The 18,819-nt window shown below is 30.6% G+C and overlaps 4 protein-coding genes across 5 annotated transcripts; 2 read left to right on the forward strand and 2 right to left on the reverse strand.

Moving 5' to 3' along the window:
- The first annotated feature begins 3,137 nt into the window (after nucleotides 1–3,137).
- On the forward strand, nucleotides 3,138–6,572 carry LOC123301683 (leucine-zipper-like transcriptional regulator 1). Of its 2 annotated transcripts, none has more exons than XM_044884537.1 (8): nucleotides 3,138–3,523; nucleotides 3,585–3,860; nucleotides 3,934–4,215; nucleotides 4,357–4,861; nucleotides 4,931–5,278; nucleotides 5,506–5,693; nucleotides 5,758–6,042; nucleotides 6,427–6,572. In XM_044884537.1, the coding sequence occupies exons 1-8, from the start codon at nucleotides 3,212–3,214 to the stop codon at nucleotides 6,565–6,567; spliced, it is 2,337 nt and encodes a 778-aa protein (XP_044740472.1). In that variant the 5' UTR covers nucleotides 3,138–3,211; the 3' UTR covers nucleotides 6,568–6,572. The 2 variants fall into 2 exon arrangements, with proteins under 2 accessions (XP_044740472.1, XP_044740473.1); XM_044884538.1 differs by having other exon boundaries at nucleotides 4,931–5,272.
- A 63-nt stretch (nucleotides 6,573–6,635) lies between these two features.
- On the reverse strand, nucleotides 6,636–8,675 carry LOC123300521 (cytochrome P450 4C1-like). The gene is made up of 6 exons (XM_044883105.1): nucleotides 8,588–8,675; nucleotides 8,301–8,370; nucleotides 8,115–8,241; nucleotides 7,353–7,502; nucleotides 7,051–7,285; nucleotides 6,636–6,985 (listed from the first exon to the last, which is right to left on the reverse strand). Exons 1-6 carry the CDS (start codon nucleotides 8,673–8,675, stop codon nucleotides 6,636–6,638), a joined length of 1,020 nt encoding a protein of 339 aa, XP_044739040.1.
- A 2,517-nt stretch (nucleotides 8,676–11,192) lies between these two features.
- Nucleotides 11,193–12,474, reverse strand: LOC123300774 (PAXIP1-associated glutamate-rich protein 1-like). The gene is made up of 3 exons (XM_044883422.1): nucleotides 12,334–12,474; nucleotides 11,536–11,784; nucleotides 11,193–11,468 (listed from the first exon to the last, which is right to left on the reverse strand). The coding sequence occupies exons 2-3, from the start codon at nucleotides 11,760–11,762 to the stop codon at nucleotides 11,255–11,257; spliced, it is 441 nt and encodes a 146-aa protein (XP_044739357.1). The 5' UTR covers nucleotides 11,763–11,784; nucleotides 12,334–12,474; the 3' UTR covers nucleotides 11,193–11,254.
- A 103-nt stretch (nucleotides 12,475–12,577) lies between these two features.
- On the forward strand, nucleotides 12,578–16,043 carry LOC123299666 (protein phosphatase 1D). The gene is made up of 3 exons (XM_044881956.1): nucleotides 12,578–13,030; nucleotides 13,182–13,316; nucleotides 14,173–16,043. The coding sequence occupies exons 1-3, from the start codon at nucleotides 12,727–12,729 to the stop codon at nucleotides 16,029–16,031; spliced, it is 2,298 nt and encodes a 765-aa protein (XP_044737891.1). The 5' UTR covers nucleotides 12,578–12,726; the 3' UTR covers nucleotides 16,032–16,043.
- Nucleotides 16,044–18,819: the final 2,776 nt, after the last annotated feature.

Consider the following 18,819-nt stretch of genomic DNA (forward strand, 5'->3'; position numbering starts at 1 on the left):
TTCAACGGAATACACCAATGCGTCGTTCAGGGAATGCTTGTATACAAAATACATCATCAGCCGCTGCAGAACAATTAATTGAATATTTTGTACCACGTTCAGTTAGTGAATTTAATTTAGCCGGTGTTATCAACAATGATACAACAAATTTTGGTACATTTTTACCAGCACCGCCGCCCACATCATCAACAATACGCTTACCACAAAAGAACAGTTGTTTAATCAATAATTGTAGTAGTAAAATGTCAAGATGTGATAATGTTGCGTGTAATGTTGGTAATAATGCTAGTGGTGGTGGGGGTAATAGTGGGGGTTGTAATCAAGTGACTAAAGAGAAATCATGTGGTACATCAACGAAAATGGTGACATTTGAAGATGAACAAACTTTATTAAATACAGCGGCACAAGTGTGTGGGAGTGGGGTTGGTAGTGGTGGTACCGGTGGTGGGGCTACTAACAACGGTGGTACAAATCGTAAAAATTTAAATAATGTTGACGATGTGTTTATGTGACGTCAAAAGGCATGACCAATTCGTCATAATAGTTTGCTAGATTATGATACAACTTAACCACTGGTCTGAAATATATAAATGTGAGTCTGGAAGGCATGAAGTTTTGAGAAAGTGTCCAAAATTAGCACCTGCGCAAATTCGACCAACGAAAGTAGACCCATTAAATGATTAAATCCATTAATTCTGTTTTTTTAACCAAATTATACATTAATTTCAAGCTTTAAAGTTATTGAACGAAAAAATAGAAAACATGTAATTGCTCATTTGACTTATTGAATTTACTTCGTCAAATTTGCGCACGCCCATGCCTTAAGTAGACTATTCGGTTCCTGTAGGTGCTTGTCGATGATAACGCCGAGCGTAAGTTGATATTGTAGGTATTCGGGAACGCTTGGTGGTGCCATCGGTAAGCATAAAAGAAAATTCATCCTTAAATGGGATGCCATTAAGATGTAGCAGAAAAGCCGAATAGATCTTAGGCAACATAGCTTCTAAACTGGACACTTCTGTGATGTTATACAATACCTTGTGAATTTTCAGATATCCATGGACTTTAAATAGAAAAACTAAAGGGACAATTGTTTTAAATATCAAATATTAATCATAATTTAAAAGAAATCAAGAACTATTTTTAAAATTGTAATTTTATTGTTATAAAAAAACAGGAACAAAAATTATAAACAGGACACTTATAACGCACATATTTAAACCATATTTCCTGTACAAATGTTTTGTGAAATGTGTTTTCCATTTTTGAAATAATTTTTGTTATGTAATTTAGGACTTTCAGTAGACTGTTTCAAAATACTATAATTTGAAGAAAAAAGATTTTCTTGTTGACCCAAACGGTTGAAAACCATCAAACTAATCTCAATAAAAAACAATGAACAGTGTTCCATTGTTATCAAATTGTTTTATTTTAAAAATATGGCTGATGAAAGTCTGAATTTTTATATTGCATGTTATTTTATCAAAACCATTGCTAAAGATTACAAATGACAGGCTATCTGAAGTGAAAATGATAATAATTTACAAAATATCAGTGAATATATTCGATAATCTCTTCTGGTGAAGAATTATTTAGAGAAGCACGTGATGCTCTAAGCTTTCGTTGCTAACGAGAGACCTAATATATGACTCGTGCAAGTGGGATAGTAAAATTTTACTTCAATGATGCAACAAACACACGCTATAGGTTGTGGTTATCAATCAGAAGTAATGTTAGTTGTGGTTTTTTTGTTACCGCGTTTTGTTGCCACATTCTCCCTCACTGAAATAGAGCCTCTCCGGAGGTATAAGGTTTTTTCGTGTGGACTTTCAAAAAGTACTCTGCCAGAGTGAAATCACATTGATATAGCAATCGTCAAATCAATTGGTCTGTGTAAGAATCTTTGAAAAGTGCTTTTGGTCCTGGAAAGTGGTATAAAAAAAGGCTATCGCTTATTTTTTGTATTGTCGAATTCGAACAATCTTATTGTTATTGTTTTAAAATATTTAGCACTTTATTGTTTGTAGATAAATATAGTTGATATTCAAATTATATAAAATATGTTATACAATACCTATTTCGTTTATTAATATGAAATTTTGTTTTGTTAAATTAATTCATCACGAAAACATTTTGTACATTATAATTATGTAAAAAGAATAATACAAATAAAATAAAAAAAAACATAAATTAAATTTGTAAAGTTTAAAATTGAAAATATAGTGAACGAAACGAAATTATATTATGATAATTATATCGAAATTATTCAATGTCGATAAAATATTACATTATAAAAAAAAATTATTCAATAAAGAAAACAACAATTTTCAGTATATTGTGGTTTTATTGTTTTTTTTTTTTTTTTTTTATTTCCTGGTGCTGATGCTGGTACGGGTACTTTACTAGCTTTAGAATATTTCCCAGTTTTTTGACTTCGAATTCATCTGCTCAGTCAGTTCTTCAATCCGTATTTTCCGATAAAAAGAAAATTCATAAAAATACGTAAAACCAATGGAACGGATGAGTCTGAAAGTCCATAGAACCTGTGCCAGTATTTGCACTGTACCGAAATTTTCCAGAGAATAAGATATTTTAATTATATGTTTATAAAAGTTTAAGAGAATATAAAAGAAAACGATTGAAATTATTAATTTCTCTAAAACCATAAAAATAATCGAGTTTTATCAAGAATACGTTTTCTGTAGTAGACGAATTAATTCATCTAAATTTCATACTCAATATCCTTTGCGTTCGTTGACGTAGAAGTATGGAAAAAGTTATTACTAAAACCTTCTATATTCTAAATTCGCTTATTTTGAGCCTCTGTAAATCTAGTAGAGTTTTTTAAGAGCTTTTCGGAACACCGTGAATAAATGCATTAAATGTTTGAAAGTTTCATTCATTATTTTTTTTGCACTCCGAACTAAGAGGTGTTTTTTACACCACTCTTTATGGTTCTCTTTGACTATTAATAAAGTTCTTGTATAATAGATGTCAGCACTGCTGCTCCGTATACCATAAACTACTTTCACGCCATCTTAATGAGTAGCAATGAATATGTATGTAGTTTGATCATAGAGAATATTGATTGAAAACCATGGTTCTAGAACAGGATAATTTATTGTAAATGATATTGACATTTACATTGCGTCCTGTCAAAAAAGTGTATTTGATATTTTGATTTTTGAAATGGAATTCAAATTTTTTATATATGAAAATCATTACTATCAAACATAAAATGGCTACAAATGAATTAGCATTTGATAATAATTTAACTTTAGAATTTGGTCCTTTTGAAACTGTGCACAAATGGAAACGTATGCCAGAATGTGATGAATTTGTTGGAGCACGTAGAAGTAAACATACCGTTGTAGCATACAAAGAAGCCATTTATGTTTTTGGAGGTGATAATGGTAAAAGTATGCTCAATGATTTATTACGATTCGATGTAAAAGAAAAATCGTGGGGTAGGGCTTTTGCAACTGGATTACCACCGGCACCGAGATATCATCACTCTGCTGTTGTGAGTACCTAAACTATGAATTAAGTAATTTGTCACAAGTTTTACTGTATTTTATTCAAAGGTACATGAATCATCAATGTACGTCTTTGGAGGATATACAGGCGATATACATTCGAATTCCAATTTAACAAATAAAAACGATTTATTTGAATATCGATTCAGTACTGGCCAATGGACTGAATGGAGGTTTACAGGTCGTACTCCGGTACCAAGATCTGCTCATGGAGCTGCAGTTCATGATGGTCGATTATGGATTTTCGCTGGATACGATGGTAATGCCAGATTAAACGATATGTGGACTATACCGTTAACTGGAGATACCCATAATTGGGAAGAGGTAGGATTTGCATACATGTTCGGTTGCCTTTTCTAATAAGATTCACTTCTGATTGCCTTCGCTCATGTTATAGGTTGCTCAGAAAGGAGACCGACCTCCCACTTGTTGTAACTTTCCGGTAGCAGTGGCACGCGATCACATGTTTGTGTTTAGTGGACAGAGTGGCGCAAAAATTACAAATTCGCTTTTTCAATTCAGCTTTAAAGATCGAGCATGGACTCGAATATCTACTGAGCATATTTTACGTGGAGCGCCACCGCCACCCGCTCGCCGATATGGACATACTATGGTTGCATTTGATCGACATCTTTATGTTTTTGGTGGAGCAGCTGATAGTACCCTTCCAAATGATTTGGTTAATATTTCAATATTTATTTAGTTTTAAAACAGTTTACAAGATATTTTGTTCCAAAAATCCAAAATTATAATAAAAAAAGGATTTTGAAAGTTGATTCTTATGACCACGCTGAATATTTACCTCTTTTTTATTCTTTAGCACTGTTATGATTTGGATACTCAAACTTGGTCTGTGATTATGCCTGCAATTGAATCACATATTCCAACTGGAAGATTATTTCATGCGGCAGCTGTTATTGGTGATGCAATGTACATTTTTGGTGGAACAGTAGATAATAATGTACGAAGTGGGGAAATGTTTCGTTTTCAATTCTCCAGTTACCCAAAGTGCACCTTACATGATGATTATGGGAAAATTTTGGAATCTCGTTTATTCTGTGATGTAGAATTTGTTGTTGGTCATGAAGAAATCAAAATTCCTGCACATTTAGCGATTGTTGCTGCTAGATCTCAATGGTTACGGGCAAGAATTCGTCAATCGAGAGATGCGCGTGAAAAACATTTAGAAAAAGTGTTTGGTACAACTCAAGTGCCATTTAAAGATTTACCATTACTTGAAGTGAAATTACCGGATGCAGTACCGGAACCATTTGAAATGGTTTTGAATTATATTTATACCGATCGAATTGAACCCAGAAAAAAAGGTAGTACAGTATTTATTTCTTCATTCGCTTCTATTTTTTGCATCTGATCAAATTTAAAATTATTTTCAGTTGAAGATGCTTCTGCAAATCGAGTCGTACTACTAATGATGGATGTTTATCGATTAGCGGTTCAATTTAACATGAAACGCTTAGAACAACTTTGTGTACAATATTTAGAAACAACTATAAGTCTTGAAAATGTTCTTGATGCTGTATCAAATGCTCATAATTTACGATTATTATCCATTAAAGAATTTTGTTTACGTTTCATAGTTAAGGATCCAAATTACTCGCATATAGTAATGAGTAAAGAATTTGAAACTCTAGACCAATCGTTAATGGTTGAAGTTATACGGAAAAAACAGATACCACAACCAAATACTAAATCGTTCATCGAACCGCAATATGACAGTTCAGGTAGATCAAATTTATTTTCAAACTATCCTTTTTTTTACACAATTCTAAATTGCAAGGTTAGGAAGATCCGAAAAAAATAACAAAAATCCAGTATAATTGATGACTAGATAAGTAGTTTTTGAGATATCGCCGAAAATCTCTCCGAAATATTGGGCATCAAATAGGACTTTCGGCGATTTCATAGAAAATACTCATTCTATCTTTTAATGATTTAAATTTTCTTAAAGGTTTAATCGGAACAACTTTAGAGCAAGATATGGCAGTATTTTTAAAAAGTGCTGGAAAAGAATTTTGTGATATAATTCTATTATTGGATGGATGCGCTATACCCGCTCATAAATCAATTCTTGCTGCTAGGTGTAGTTATTTTGAAGCTATGTTTAGATCGTTTATGCCTACAGATAACACAGTTCGGGTAAGTTAAAAAAAACCTAAATTCTATAAATAACTAATAAATTAGCCTGTAACGTTTTATTTAGATACAAATTGGAGAGACTGTACCATCTGAAGAAGCTTTCGACTCATTACTTCGTTATATTTATTATGGTGATGTCAACATGCCTCCAGAAGATTCATTATATTTATTTTCAGCACCATTTTTCTATGGTTTCACAAATAATCGTTTACAAGCGTTTTGTAAACAGAATTTAGAAATGAATGTTACATTTGAAAATGTTGTTCAAATATTAGAAGCTGCTGATCGTATGCAAGCAATTGACATGAAAAAATATTCGTTAAATTTAATTGTACAGTACTTTCCAAAAGTAAGTTTTTCATACTTCCAGTCTTGCCAAATTTAGATCGTGGGTTGAACTTATTGTATTATTATATCACTAAAGCAGGCGGTGTACAAACAAGTACAGGAAAATCTTTAAAATATTGTTAGTCACATTATCAGGGTAGCGGTTATTCTTCGGTTTTCGCGGCTTTCCGAAGATTGTTTCTTTTATGTATTTATTGACGCGACTAACAGGAAAAGCTTCAAAATATTGTTAGTCACATTATAAGGCTAGCGATTGACCTGGAAAATTATGAAAAACTGGAAATGTCAATGAAAATAATAAAATATAGTCCAGCGCATGGTCAAAATTTGGCAGATATGGTATATTATTATTATGAAATCGTAATAATGAAATATTTGTGATTAGATTACCAGTTTGCCGAAAACAAGGCAATTATCCAGAGAATTGCTTTTAGACATATTAGATGCATTAGCTTTAGCTGAGATTGCTAAAGAACAGCAGCGTCTGTGTCAAGATATGTCATCGACGAGTTTAAACAGCGAATAAGTATAAAAAAAATGTAAATTTGTATTATAAATTAAAAATTTTTTATTAAAATAAATTAAATAAATAAATTATAATGTATTTATTCGCTGAACTAACCGAAGATTGTACCCATTCATTGATCTGGCAATAATATCTACTTTAAGTTTTATATCATTTATCGTCCCATCCGCCTGGAGTTGGAAATTTCGGAGTATTGTTACAAGCATTGATTTCATACATAACATTGCGAACGCTTTACCTATACATCCTCTTGCTCCCGCACTAAATGGCATGAATGCAAAAGGATGCCGTTTAGCAACTGCTTCAGGTAGAAAATGCTCTGGATAAAATTTATTTGGATACTCCCAATGGTTAGGATCACGATGCACATACATTACACCAATAAATACTGAAGTACCTCTCGGCAATACAACTTTATCTGTGGAAAAATAATACAATTTGATTAGGGGGTCAATCTAGAAATAGTAACATTTAAATACAAACCTATAGGAAAATCTTCCGTGACTTCTCGAACAATAAATGGTGCAACTGGGAAAAGTCTGCTTACTTCTTTTATAACCATTGTTGTATAGTATAATTTTTTTAAGTCGTCTCTACCAAAGTTTTCGTTATCTCCCAACACACTTTGTATTTCATTGTAAACTTTATCCTGAATTTCAGGATGTAATGCTAATAGCAATAACGTCCATGAAAATTGTAAGGATATTGAATCTTCACCCTAAAATATTATTTTTAATGTAAAAAGTATAGTTTTTCTTAGATTTTCTAATATTAATCATACTAACCGCTGCGAAGAGGGTTATCATTTCATCAATAATGCCCTGTTTACTCATAGCTTCTGGATTATCATTTAAAGTGTGCAAAATCGTCTCTAAAGTACTTTTACATTTGATACTGTTATTGTTGGAGACTTCTTCCTGCTTTCGTAGTACATTCTGAAAAAAATTTCACAATAGATTTAATTTCACAATTCTCTCGCAGACAAATTGGTAATTGTGACTGAAAAAATACAGGGATCAAATTCATTTGGTGTTAGGTAAATATTCTAATAGTTAAATCGTACTTCATTAATGTTCAGGTCTTTATTTGCTTTTCTGTGGAGGGAGGTAATTAATTATAGGTTTTTTAATTTTGCTGTTAAAAACAATTGCTATATCTTATCTAATTAAATGAATTTTGTCGTAGGTTCTGTTATACCTCAGTGAAATGAATAATTTTCTTTTATTATAATATTGTTTGCTGATTATATAGAACATAGATAGTAATTATTTTATAATACTTTATCCTCGTAATATAAAGATTTATAACTTAAATTAAGGTAGTATGGCAATATCGAGAGTTACAATTAACTTTTTTTTTTTAAATTTACTCAAAAGATGTTATCAAGTGATCATAGTGTTCGACAAATTCTATATCGCGTTTTTTCAGACCGATATCTTAAATATGCTGTTATCATGCTCAGTTGAAAAAACAGCTCTAATTATTCCAGAGAAATCAAAAAATTTACAAAAAATATGACCAATTTATCAATAATAAATTGAACGAACCTTTTGAATGAAGTTTCGAAGGTAATTCACCACTTCATGTTGCAATTTTCCTTTTGCTGTATTTTCAAATATAAAATCAGGATGTAACCAATATTTGAGAATCCGGTCGTGAATTAGCATGTATATGCTAAAAATAAAATATAAAATAAAAAAAAGCCACAAATAATTTTTTTTAAATGTTCTTACTTATCCAAACTGCTAACTACTTCCATATTATGTTCGGATTGTACGTTTAATTTTACGTCCATAACTGCTTCTGTAAATCACAAGTTTTTAATTAATCAACCAATGGAAATCTAGGTACAAAAGGCCCCCGTGCCTTTCCTATGGAAAATAACTTTCGGCCAAACTTTCAACGACAATGTCCACAAAACTCAAATGTTCTCGAAATCTAAGAACCTTTAAGTCAGCGGAGTTTGACCGAAAGCAATTTTCCATAAGGATATGGTAAGAGGTCCATTAAAAATACTTACCCCCAACAATATCCATTGCACATAATTGAACGTATTTCATTACATCAAAAGCTGGTTTACCAACTTCCTTTTGCATAGTTGCAACCATAACTTTGCTCTGCTCATGAAAAATATGCATATATTCACTTAAAAAGTCTTGCGAAAACGATTTTACAATTATTTTCCTATGCGTTCGCCAAAGTTGGCCGTTATTGTTAATTAATCCTTGACCGAAAATAGGATTGAAAAATCTATATGCTGCACCTTTGTGGGTAATTTTTTGGGAAGACAAAATGTGCTAAAAAATTTGATAATTCAATCAATAACATTTAACAAGCGGAGATATTTATTGAGATTTCCTGTTGTTCGTTTACCTGTATATCGTTTGGATTTGCAGTAAATATCCATAATTGTGGGCCCATCCACCCACGCAAAATACTATTATATTTTTTCAACAAGTCAAAAGCTATTGGTATCGTATCTGGAATAGATTTAAAATGTCGTGAAAGGGATAATAATAGTTAAAATGATCGCGCACACTCTCAACTACTTATCCCGGTTTAAATTAAAAAAAGGAATTTTTTGGATACCTTCAATACTGTTAAATAAGAAGAAAAATGCATTGCCAATTATTGGTAATGCAAATGGACCCTCCAATTTCCAACTTAATTTATACAAATGTCTTCGATCCCAATTATATTTAATTAATATATACAGCACTAATATAACTATACAAAACACTAAAACAGGCGACATTTTAATTTAAAATATACAACGGTTTCACTTGTTTTGCAATTCAAAAATGTCTTCCACTAAAAGTAAAATCTTTATAATCGGTTACTAATTAATATAACGGTTTTTATAATATTATTAAGAATTAATAATATCAAATAGTAAATAAATCATATTACGTTTTATTCCTTGTTAAAAGTAATAAAAAGTGTATTGATTTTTATACCAAGTGTTCATTAATTAACAAGCATAATTATTAAATTAATGCAACAATTAACGTCTTTTGGAGACAGGGTAACGCAAAATTCAAAATCAGTAGTTACTGATTCCGATAACAAGTACTAAATTATAAAGGTATCGCTACCTCCTTGAGTACATATTCTGTTTTTGTTCGATGCTAAAAAACTATGTTGTCCATCCACCATGGACGTCAAATAAGCATTCTGTGGTGGAGTCGGGGCCTAGCAACCTCAAAAAAGCGTATTTTAATAAGTATAATACTTAAACTATACAGATTAAACTGAGTATTGATGAAGGCTGAGTACATCTTCTTCAAGAATATATATCACTACACTAAACTATCGTAACTATTTAAATTCCCAACTCCAAATTCATGATAAACCGCGTATGGATGTTGGTGTACGTTTTGACTTTCTGATAGCATTACTTGGGGCCGTGATTCTTAATGAATTTCTGATATACATCTACATTTTTTGCATACAATAAACAGACTAAGTATTATAAATTTTGTGATTTATCTAAATGAAAAAGCTTTAACGCTATTGAAAAAGGGTATTTACATATATCAGATAACATTTTTAAAATAAATATTTTAAAATATCGGCTAATTCCAAATAAAACAGCATGTATATACAACGTACTACTATTTTACAACAATACGCATCTTTCTATATCAATATTTAATTTGCATTTTTTCAATCTCAATAACTCAAATATTTATAAAACAAATTGTTATTATGTAAGATTTATTATAAGTTTTTTTTATAACGAGGAAGAAATATTATCCTCGAAAAGCGAAAAGAATAGTTTGGATCTAGTTAACTATTATCCTCCCCTCTTTCTACAATAAATTCTATTTTGCTACGCTCGAATTTTATTGCAGTTCTAATGGAATCTAGGCCTTTTATAGCCCTAACAAAAAATAAAATTTTAAGTTCGTGAGTTTATCATTCAACAAATTCTCGTGACTCACTCAAAAACATAAATCATTTTTATAAAAATAGTATTGTTGACACCTCAAAAAGATAACAGTTTCTAAATTTCGTTTTTCCGAGATAAAAACAATAATTATTTTATTCAAAAAGTTAAAAATATCTATATTGGATAAAAATATTTGTCTTTTACAATGATAGATAAATATTTATACCAAAAATAATTTAAATAATTAAATAAACTCAGTATTTTACAGCTGCAATAAATAAATAAACAAATTAGTACAGTAAAGATATTAAAGTACTTATCAGGCTCGTGCTTATGGGGGTTGGGAGTCAAATTCAAGACACAAATTTAGAAATGTAATGAATATTCGGCAGCTAATATGAAAAACATTCGCAAAGTTAATTTTGACATGTAAATTGCGAAAATTAGGTCCATTAAATCATCTGCATATTCGAATATATTAGGTATTCAGCTCTTCAGACTTTTAATTCGAGCTCAGTTTGGGCAGATATACCGAAAACCAGAAATTATATCAATTCAACGGAATCGTTTACGCGTAGGTTAAAACTAAAAATTTTTGAGTTATCATTTTATCTACAATGTTATTTCAATTCGAAAAAGTTTGCATTTAAAACAACAAAAGGACGTAAAAGAGTACAAGGATGAAGAGAATTAAATCCGGTGGTGACCAGAGGTTAATAAATAAAAAATTAAGTATAAACAAAATTCTGTTTTAATACTGTCTTAAGTATATTACAATTAGCTTATAAGTTAATATTAGGAAGGTTTTGTTTCAGTCTCTGTAGTTGTTGGATTTTCTTTTTCCATTTGGGCAAGTCTCCAATGCCGTCGCATATTACTCAATACTCCATCTAAAGATGTAGTTTTTTTCTTTGCACTTCCTTTTAATTCAATTTCACCTTCACGGCGAACACGTAAACTTGGAGAACTCATTTCATCCATAAAATCAAAATCATCCTTCTCTTCGGCTCTATAAAATAAATTAGAAATTAGGTCATCAGGGATTTAAAAAAATCATAATTAGGTAATGTAATTACTGTGTGCTTGCAACTGGTTCGCTTGCTACAGGAGTTGTTGGAGTACTAGGAGAGGTTGTTCGATATCCAGGGCATTGCCACTGTAATTGAATTACTGCATTTTTGTCAATCATAGCATATAACTTTTCTATTTCTTCTGGTGGTGGTTCCCACTGTCCTGTTAAATGAGCTAAATCCTCCACGGAGCTTTTTATATTCCAATACTCTTCATTTTCAGTTTCTGACATATTGAAATGAATTATTTTCGTTCTAAAAATGAAGAAAATGCATAAATAGGTAGATTTCTTGCATTATGATACCATTTTTAGTGAACAGTGAACGCATTTCTTATTAATTCAAAATTATAGTAAGCTTTGAATACAAATATTTTTAATGACACTATTCTACAAATCCTACATTTTCTGTTACAAAGCAAAGACTATAGTTACAAAGTCAACTTAATTTTACAACCTGGATAAATTTTACCTACCAAATTTTTTGTAATATGGTTGTAATGAGATGACTTTGTACAAAATTTATATTCAAAATTCATTTTATTGGATATGACAAAATAGTAAAGGAACAAAAATAGTAAAGTGCTAAACAAAATTGGTAAATTGTGATATTTCTTATGCTAAAAATGGGGTATCATCTTTAAAGTATTCAAAATTGAGTCTTGTATATTTTTGAATTTTTGGAATTCCATAATTTGTGTTTATAAAAATGGCGGTATGTACTTGACAAAATATTTCTAGCCGTATCGCCATCTGTAATTTTAATTGAAAACTAGGAATTTTTTTAATACGAAAATTTGGATACCTTTATAAATTTACAAGTTTTTACAAAAAATCATAATCCAATTTGTTATTTTCTCGTATTTCTCGTAAATTTTATAACTTTTAACTCAAATAAACAATTAATAAAAATATATCAATAAGACATTTGGCAATATACTCCCATAATGCATTGCGTAAACAAGTCTCGACTTACGTTCATAGTGTTATCTTTGTCACACTTATGTTAAATATATTTCATGTTTAGTTAATGTGATTTACGTATTTTGGTGCTGAACAAAAGTGATTAAGTCAGCTTTTATATTTTAACAGTGTGAATTGTACTAATTTTTACAGTTAATCGTAAACTTTCTAAATATTTTTTACTATGTTTGTTTTAAAATATATTTTAATTTAGTGTTAATCAAATAAAAAGAAAATGCCAGCATCAATTGGTGTAAATTTACGTGTAACAGGCCATTGTAGTCAAGGAGGACGAAAATATATGGAAGATTTTTTTTCTGTTGCCTACCAACAAACTGAAGATGAAAAAGATTTGGAATATGCATTTTTTGGAATATATGATGGTCATGGAGGTGGCGAGGCAGCTACATATGCAAAAGAACATCTTATGGAATCAATTGTAAGGCAAAAAAGTTTTTGGTCAGATAAAGATGAAGATGTTTTACGAGCAATTAAAGAAGGTTATATAGCCACCCATTATGCGATGTGGAAAGAACAAGGTAAACAAAGTCACTTTATTTATTTGTGTTTATAAAATTGTGGTTATGTTTATCAAAATAATAATAATATAACGTTATATATAAAAAAAAATCATATTTCATTTATTAATCATAATTTTTTAATTTATGTCTATTAAAAAAATTTTTTTAGCTAATTGGCCTAAAACTGCATCTGGTTTACCAAGTACAGCTGGTACCACGGCAACCATCGCTTTTATTAGACATGCTAAAATATATATTGGACATGTTGGGGATTCTGGTGTTATTCTCGGATATCAAGAACCAGGTTTGTACTATTTTACTCAATTTTTTTAGTATTAAAAAATATTTCATACTTTCCTGCGAAATATTTTATTGGAATAGATAATGAAAATTCAACAAAATAATAAAATTCATCCTATTTTTCAATAGCTTTATAAATAAACGGTCCGCCACATCGGACAAGACTTTATTATATTATAAAATTGATATATTATTCTTGTAATATCTTTATTGAAAGCAGCCAATTGTAAGAATTATTTAAAAACAAGTAAAAAAACAAGCTAAGGTTTTCCCAAGGGTTTGCGCCTTCTCGAATTTTCCTGGATATGTAGCCTATACCAATCCTAGGAACACCTTAAGGTCTAGCCTTGTGTCAAGTTTAATCGAAATCGTTAGAGCCGTCTTTGAGAAAACCCAAAAAAAAATTTTTCCCAAGAGTGTGGGCCGTCTCGAATTTTCCCGGATATGTGGGTTATTCCAATCCTGGGAACACCTTAAGGTCTAGACTTGTACCCAGTTTAATCGAAATCATTAGAGACGTTTTTTAGAAAACCCCAAAAATCCTGTTTTGGCCTAGAGGGAAGTACCCTAAAAAAAAGGCCTAGGGAAAAATCGTCTGGAATTATGATGAAACGAAGGCTCCAGCTTGGTAACAGGCATACCGACGGGCGCAAGATCACTTTTTTGGAATCAGGTGCCTTCAAAACGTGTATTTCCGTTGAAACCCCGGTATCGATTTTTTTTCGATCACTAAAAAGCTCCGAATTAATGCCAACTAGAAACTTATTTTAGGTACATTTTGGTTTATTTTTTAGGGTGGAAAATTAAAAAACCCTGTAATTTGAATGTTTTTTTAATAGAGTTCTATTTCAAAATTTTAGGTGATCCCAACTGGAAATCGAAACAATTAACGAAAGATCATAAACCTGAAAACGCTGCTGAAATGTACCGCATTCAGCAATGTGGAGGAAAAGTCGTCACTAAATCTGGTGTGCCCCGTGTAGTTTGGAATCGACCTAGAATTGGGCATAAAGGTCCAGTACGCCGTTCAACACCCATTGACGAGATACCATTTTTAGCGGTGGCACGAAGTCTTGGTGACTTATGGTCTTACAATTCGGCCTGTGATCAATTTGTTGTTAGCCCAGATCCTGATACTTGTGTAATAGCAATTGACACGAACACATTTCGTTGTCTTATTTTTGGTACTGATGGATTATGGAACATGATGTCACCAGAAACTGCTGTCCAAATTGTACAAACAACTGAAAAACATAACGAATGCATTGTATTCTCGTCAAATAATAAGCAAAAAATATGGATAAATCCTTCAAAAAGTCTCGTTGAACATTCATTAGAACGATGGTCAACTACACGAATGCGTGCCGATAATACTACCGCTGTTACATTATTGTTAGATCCACCAGGACCACCTAGAGCTGAAGTCTTGAAGAATCAACGCAAAGAATCAATGGAAGCGACTACTTTAAATAATAACCCCATTGACACACATGACAATTCTGACAATGTTGACAATAAGACATATCCTACAAATGGTTTGGCAATTGTAACGAGGTATCCAATAAATCCGTATTTAGCACCTCCGTCACCTCTAGAACGAAGTCCAAATCAAACTGGTGATGCACAATTTTTAAACTCAAATATAAAACATTCAACGCCAATTTCAAGCCCATGCCCGACCAATCATGCTGTTAATGGGGCTGTCAATCCTAATCAATCGGTAATCGAAACGACTCCTACATCTAGTGATATTCAACCCAAAACAGACAAAGAATCGAAACCGAATATGGAAAGTGTACCTGATAAAAATAACACACCAAGTACTAGTAGTAATAAAGAACATACCGAAAATATTCAAATCAATGAAGTATCGTCAAGTTCCCCAGAAATATTGGATACTTCCGAGGAAAAGTCAATTGATAATATTAAAGAACGTTACCAAAAATTAAATAAATTGATAAAATCCAAATCAAATTTTGTTCTAAGTGGAAGATGTACAAGATCACATGATTTGGGTTTAGATAAACGTGTCCGAGCCGTTTCAAGTTCCAGTGATTATTTTAATCAGACTGGCAGTGAAAATCGACGAAAATTACGAATATTTAGAAAGCATCATTTACGTGATTCACTTCGTCGAAATACTCGTGCAATGGTCAAAAGTATCAGTGATGATTCTTCGACGGTAAAAGTAAAAAATAAGTTTGTAATCAATGAACGATGTACGCGAAGGCGAACGATACCCATTAATGATCCAGATCAAAAACCAGATAAGAAAAGTGATCATTGTATACCAAAAGAATCGGAACCAAGTTCATACTCTTCGTTATATTTACTGTCATCACGAAAAACACGAAGTAATCAGGATCATAATGATATCGAAATAAGCGATCAAGAAAATAAGTCGTTACAAAGGTTATCTCGAGGAAAATCATTTATACACAGTGTAGATAAATCACCAAGATTGTTGCGTACACGATTAGGAGATGTCAAAAAACCAATGGAAACACGAGCGTCATGTTCGTTAACGCGTAACTTACGCGAACGTAACGTGATTACAGTTGCAAATTCACAATCAAACGTGAGTAGCTCGAAATCGAAGGATGTGGTTGTTGTAACTGTTAAAAATCGTTCGAAAAACTACACAAAGAAACGTATGATTCCTACCAAAAATACAAAAGTACAAACTCGTAATAATCGTTTTAAAAAGTGTAATAAATAAATATAAAAAGAAACGCGCATGCGTTATTTGTTTTTTTTTTTTTTCGGTTTAGATCGTCATTTTACTCCATTTTTCTAATTTTATTTCATAGATTCATTTGTTTTTGGAATAGAAAATGTAAATATTTTTAATTTAAAACAATGGTAGTTTAATTTTTATTAATTTTATTATGAAATCATTTTTTTGGCATGTTTTATTATTTTTTCATCATGTTTGGATCTTTTATTTTGTATCTACGTGTGTTAATTTAATTAATGGTAGATTGTTTAATTATATTATTTTTTTTATATATACAGTGTGTCCCCAGATAGAGGTAACTATACTTGTAAATTTTCTTATTTTGCATTTTAAGAAAAAAAGCCATTCTTTATAAGTTTTGCTTATTCTGAAAGTATGTAGGAATATTTAAAACTTCTTATAAAGAATGACTTTTTTTTCTTAAAATGCAAAATAAAGAAATTTACATGTATAGTTACCTCTATCCGGGGACACACTATATGTCATTAATTTTGAACGCAATGACGTAACAATATTAGTTTGATGAGAAATTTTTTGGACTTTAATTTCAACTAAATTTTACTCATGCGGTAAACTGTTGATTTGGATTAAATTCAATTTTAAATATTTCACCACAGCTATTGTTACGTCACTGAGTGAACCAATAAAAAGCCAGATATTTTTGAATAGTATACCAAAAATATTGTTAAAATCTTTTAAATTTATATATAGTTATTATATATGTATGGCTGTTTAGTTTTTAAACTATTCATGTAATGAAATTCAGTTTTTTGCCAAAGTAAATGTTTTTGTCTTTGGAGGAACAAATATTTGTCACACAAATTATATATTAAAATAGAAATTTTAATTTTATTTATGTTTTTTTTTTTGTTGTTTTTATTTTGTGAATGAATTTGTTTAAAAGGTACATTCTCTTAAATAGAGTTAGGGTTGTGTGTTATTAAGTTTTATTTTGTCTCTGTTTATATATAAGAAAGAAAAAGAAAATTTTCATTGAAATTGAAAGGTGGTTCTCCGTCAATTTAAGTAAGAAAACGACTGCTTCAGGCTTGTGTTTTTAATTTGGGAATATTTTAATTGCATCTGTTCGATGGTCTGAATTTCATCTTGACTGTTGCTTGATTGTTACATCTTCAGTTGTTGGCAGTTTATTTTCTATAAGAGGGTATAAAATCGGCCTTTCCCCATTTGATAACCAGATGAGACATATTTATGAAATTTTATCGATTGATAAACACGCCTATGATAGCTTGTATATATACGTCACGCAAACAAGAGGAGAGGATTTTTTAAATTATGCGTTGCAGAGGAGAATCTACGTGTGGGTTTCAGAAAATAGCCCTCAAGAGAAGCCGTAATTGGTGGTGTTTGAACGATGTTATCTTTCATACAAAAAGGCAAAGATTCACCTTTCGTTTTCAATAAAGATTTTCGATTATTCACATTTTACAAGAGTTTAATATCAAATTTAAAAACTCAGAAAACATATGGCTCACTCTATAATTGGAACTGTTTACGAATTTGTATGTAATAAGAGTAAATTATGCAATTTTTTTAGAATTAACTGTATTCAAAAACAGAAGCATCTTTAATATACATATATATCGATAACATAAGACTAAATAAACGTTTTCAAGTTTGTCTGCCGAGGAATGAATGTAGAACGGTTTACCACTACATTTTTGAATTTATATTTCTAGATTTTTTTTTTTATAAAATCTTTGTGGAAATCGATGTTGTAAGAAAATGTTGAAAAGTATCTTGATAACAATAAAGTTTGCGAAAGTAGATTTCCTTTAGTGATAGCCAAGTCACAATTTGTAATTTTTGACATGTTTTTTCATATTCTGTTTTCATTTAATTGAAAATAAGTTCAAAAAGTTAGAATCTGTCGCCTATGGGCTTATTTTTGTCTAGATTTCTCAGCTCTAGTGAAGGATGTAAATTTTACACATCACTCTGTGAACAACCTTATTAATTTGGATTTTTTTTTGCATATATGTTTTTTTCGTATTCAACAATTGACAGTAAAAGGAAACAAGTCGAATGCATTCTAGAAACAAGAATAATTAGATACAAGATATTAAAACAATGAACTACTGAACTAGTATTATTATTGATTACAGGCATAATTAGTGATAAGAAAAAATATAAAAATATAATTATTTTTTTAAAATTTTGGGAATTGAATTTGAAGAGTCACATTTAAACTATATTTAACTTTTGTATATTTTTCTCATGATAGGTTCTAGAAAGAAGTAACTGATGTAAATAATTATTTATTACATCTAGAAAATTTTTTTACAATGTTTGTGAATTTAAAAAAAAAATGGTATACGGTTTTTAAGATAAGAAATACTTTTTGGAGAATTTTTTTTTCATTGAAGTACCACTGACTTGTTAAATAGATCTAGGGTTGCCGCCTCAATTTTTCAGGAAGTCGGAAGATAAACCAGAAAGTCAGGAGAATTAATATAATTTTATCACCGAATCATAGTCGTGTACGATGTTTTTAAAAAAATATCTTTATTTATTGAACTGGAAGATTCATCTTGATGTCGGGAGGAAAGAGGAACGATATGCTTTCTGAAATATCCTGATCAAATCTGGATAGATGGCAATTCTAAATAAATTCTATGTAGGGATGATCTTTGTCTATACCTAAATGAATGTACAAATTATAAATAAAAAATAAACATCTATTACAATTGAAATTTTTTGTATATCTTCAAAAAATACATCATAAAATTATCTTCCTACATAGTATTAT

This window comes from Chrysoperla carnea, chromosome 5 (assembly GCF_905475395.1).
Source record: "Chrysoperla carnea chromosome 5, inChrCarn1.1, whole genome shotgun sequence".
In the NCBI taxonomy this organism is placed as follows: domain Eukaryota; kingdom Metazoa; phylum Arthropoda; class Insecta; order Neuroptera; family Chrysopidae; genus Chrysoperla; species Chrysoperla carnea.

Excerpts from the sequence above, each read along its gene's own strand:
- LOC123299666 (XM_044881956.1), top strand. The coding sequence starts at position 12,727 with ATGCCAGCATCAATTGGTGTAAATTTACGTGTAACAGGCCATTGTAGT. Across the intron at positions 13,031-13,181 it reads TGCGATGTGGAAAGAACAAG|CTAATTGGCCTAAAACTGCA; the intron begins GTAAACAAAGTC and ends AAATTTTTTTAG. Across the intron at positions 13,317-14,172 it reads TCTCGGATATCAAGAACCAG|GTGATCCCAACTGGAAATCG; the intron begins GTTTGTACTATT and ends TCAAAATTTTAG.
- LOC123301683 (XM_044884537.1), top strand. The coding sequence starts at position 3,212 with ATGAAAATCATTACTATCAAACATAAAATGGCTACAAATGAATTAGCA. Across the intron at positions 5,279-5,505 it reads ACCGCAATATGACAGTTCAG|GTTTAATCGGAACAACTTTA; the intron begins GTAGATCAAATT and ends ATTTTCTTAAAG. Across the intron at positions 6,043-6,426 it reads TTGTACAGTACTTTCCAAAA|ATTACCAGTTTGCCGAAAAC; the intron begins GTAAGTTTTTCA and ends ATTTGTGATTAG.
- LOC123300774 (XM_044883422.1), bottom strand. The coding sequence starts at position 11,762 with ATGTCAGAAACTGAAAATGAAGAGTATTGGAATATAAAAAGCTCCGTG. Across the intron at positions 11,469-11,535 it reads GAACCAGTTGCAAGCACACA|AGCCGAAGAGAAGGATGATT; the intron begins GTAATTACATTA and ends TTTATTTTATAG.
- LOC123300521 (XM_044883105.1), bottom strand. The coding sequence starts at position 8,675 with ATGGTTGCAACTATGCAAAAGGAAGTTGGTAAACCAGCTTTTGATGTA. Across the intron at positions 8,242-8,300 it reads GTAGTTAGCAGTTTGGATAA|CATATACATGCTAATTCACG; the intron begins GTAAGAACATTT and ends TTTTATTTTTAG. Across the intron at positions 7,503-8,114 it reads TTCGAAACTTCATTCAAAAG|AATGTACTACGAAAGCAGGA; the intron begins GTTCGTTCAATT and ends AATTTTTTTCAG.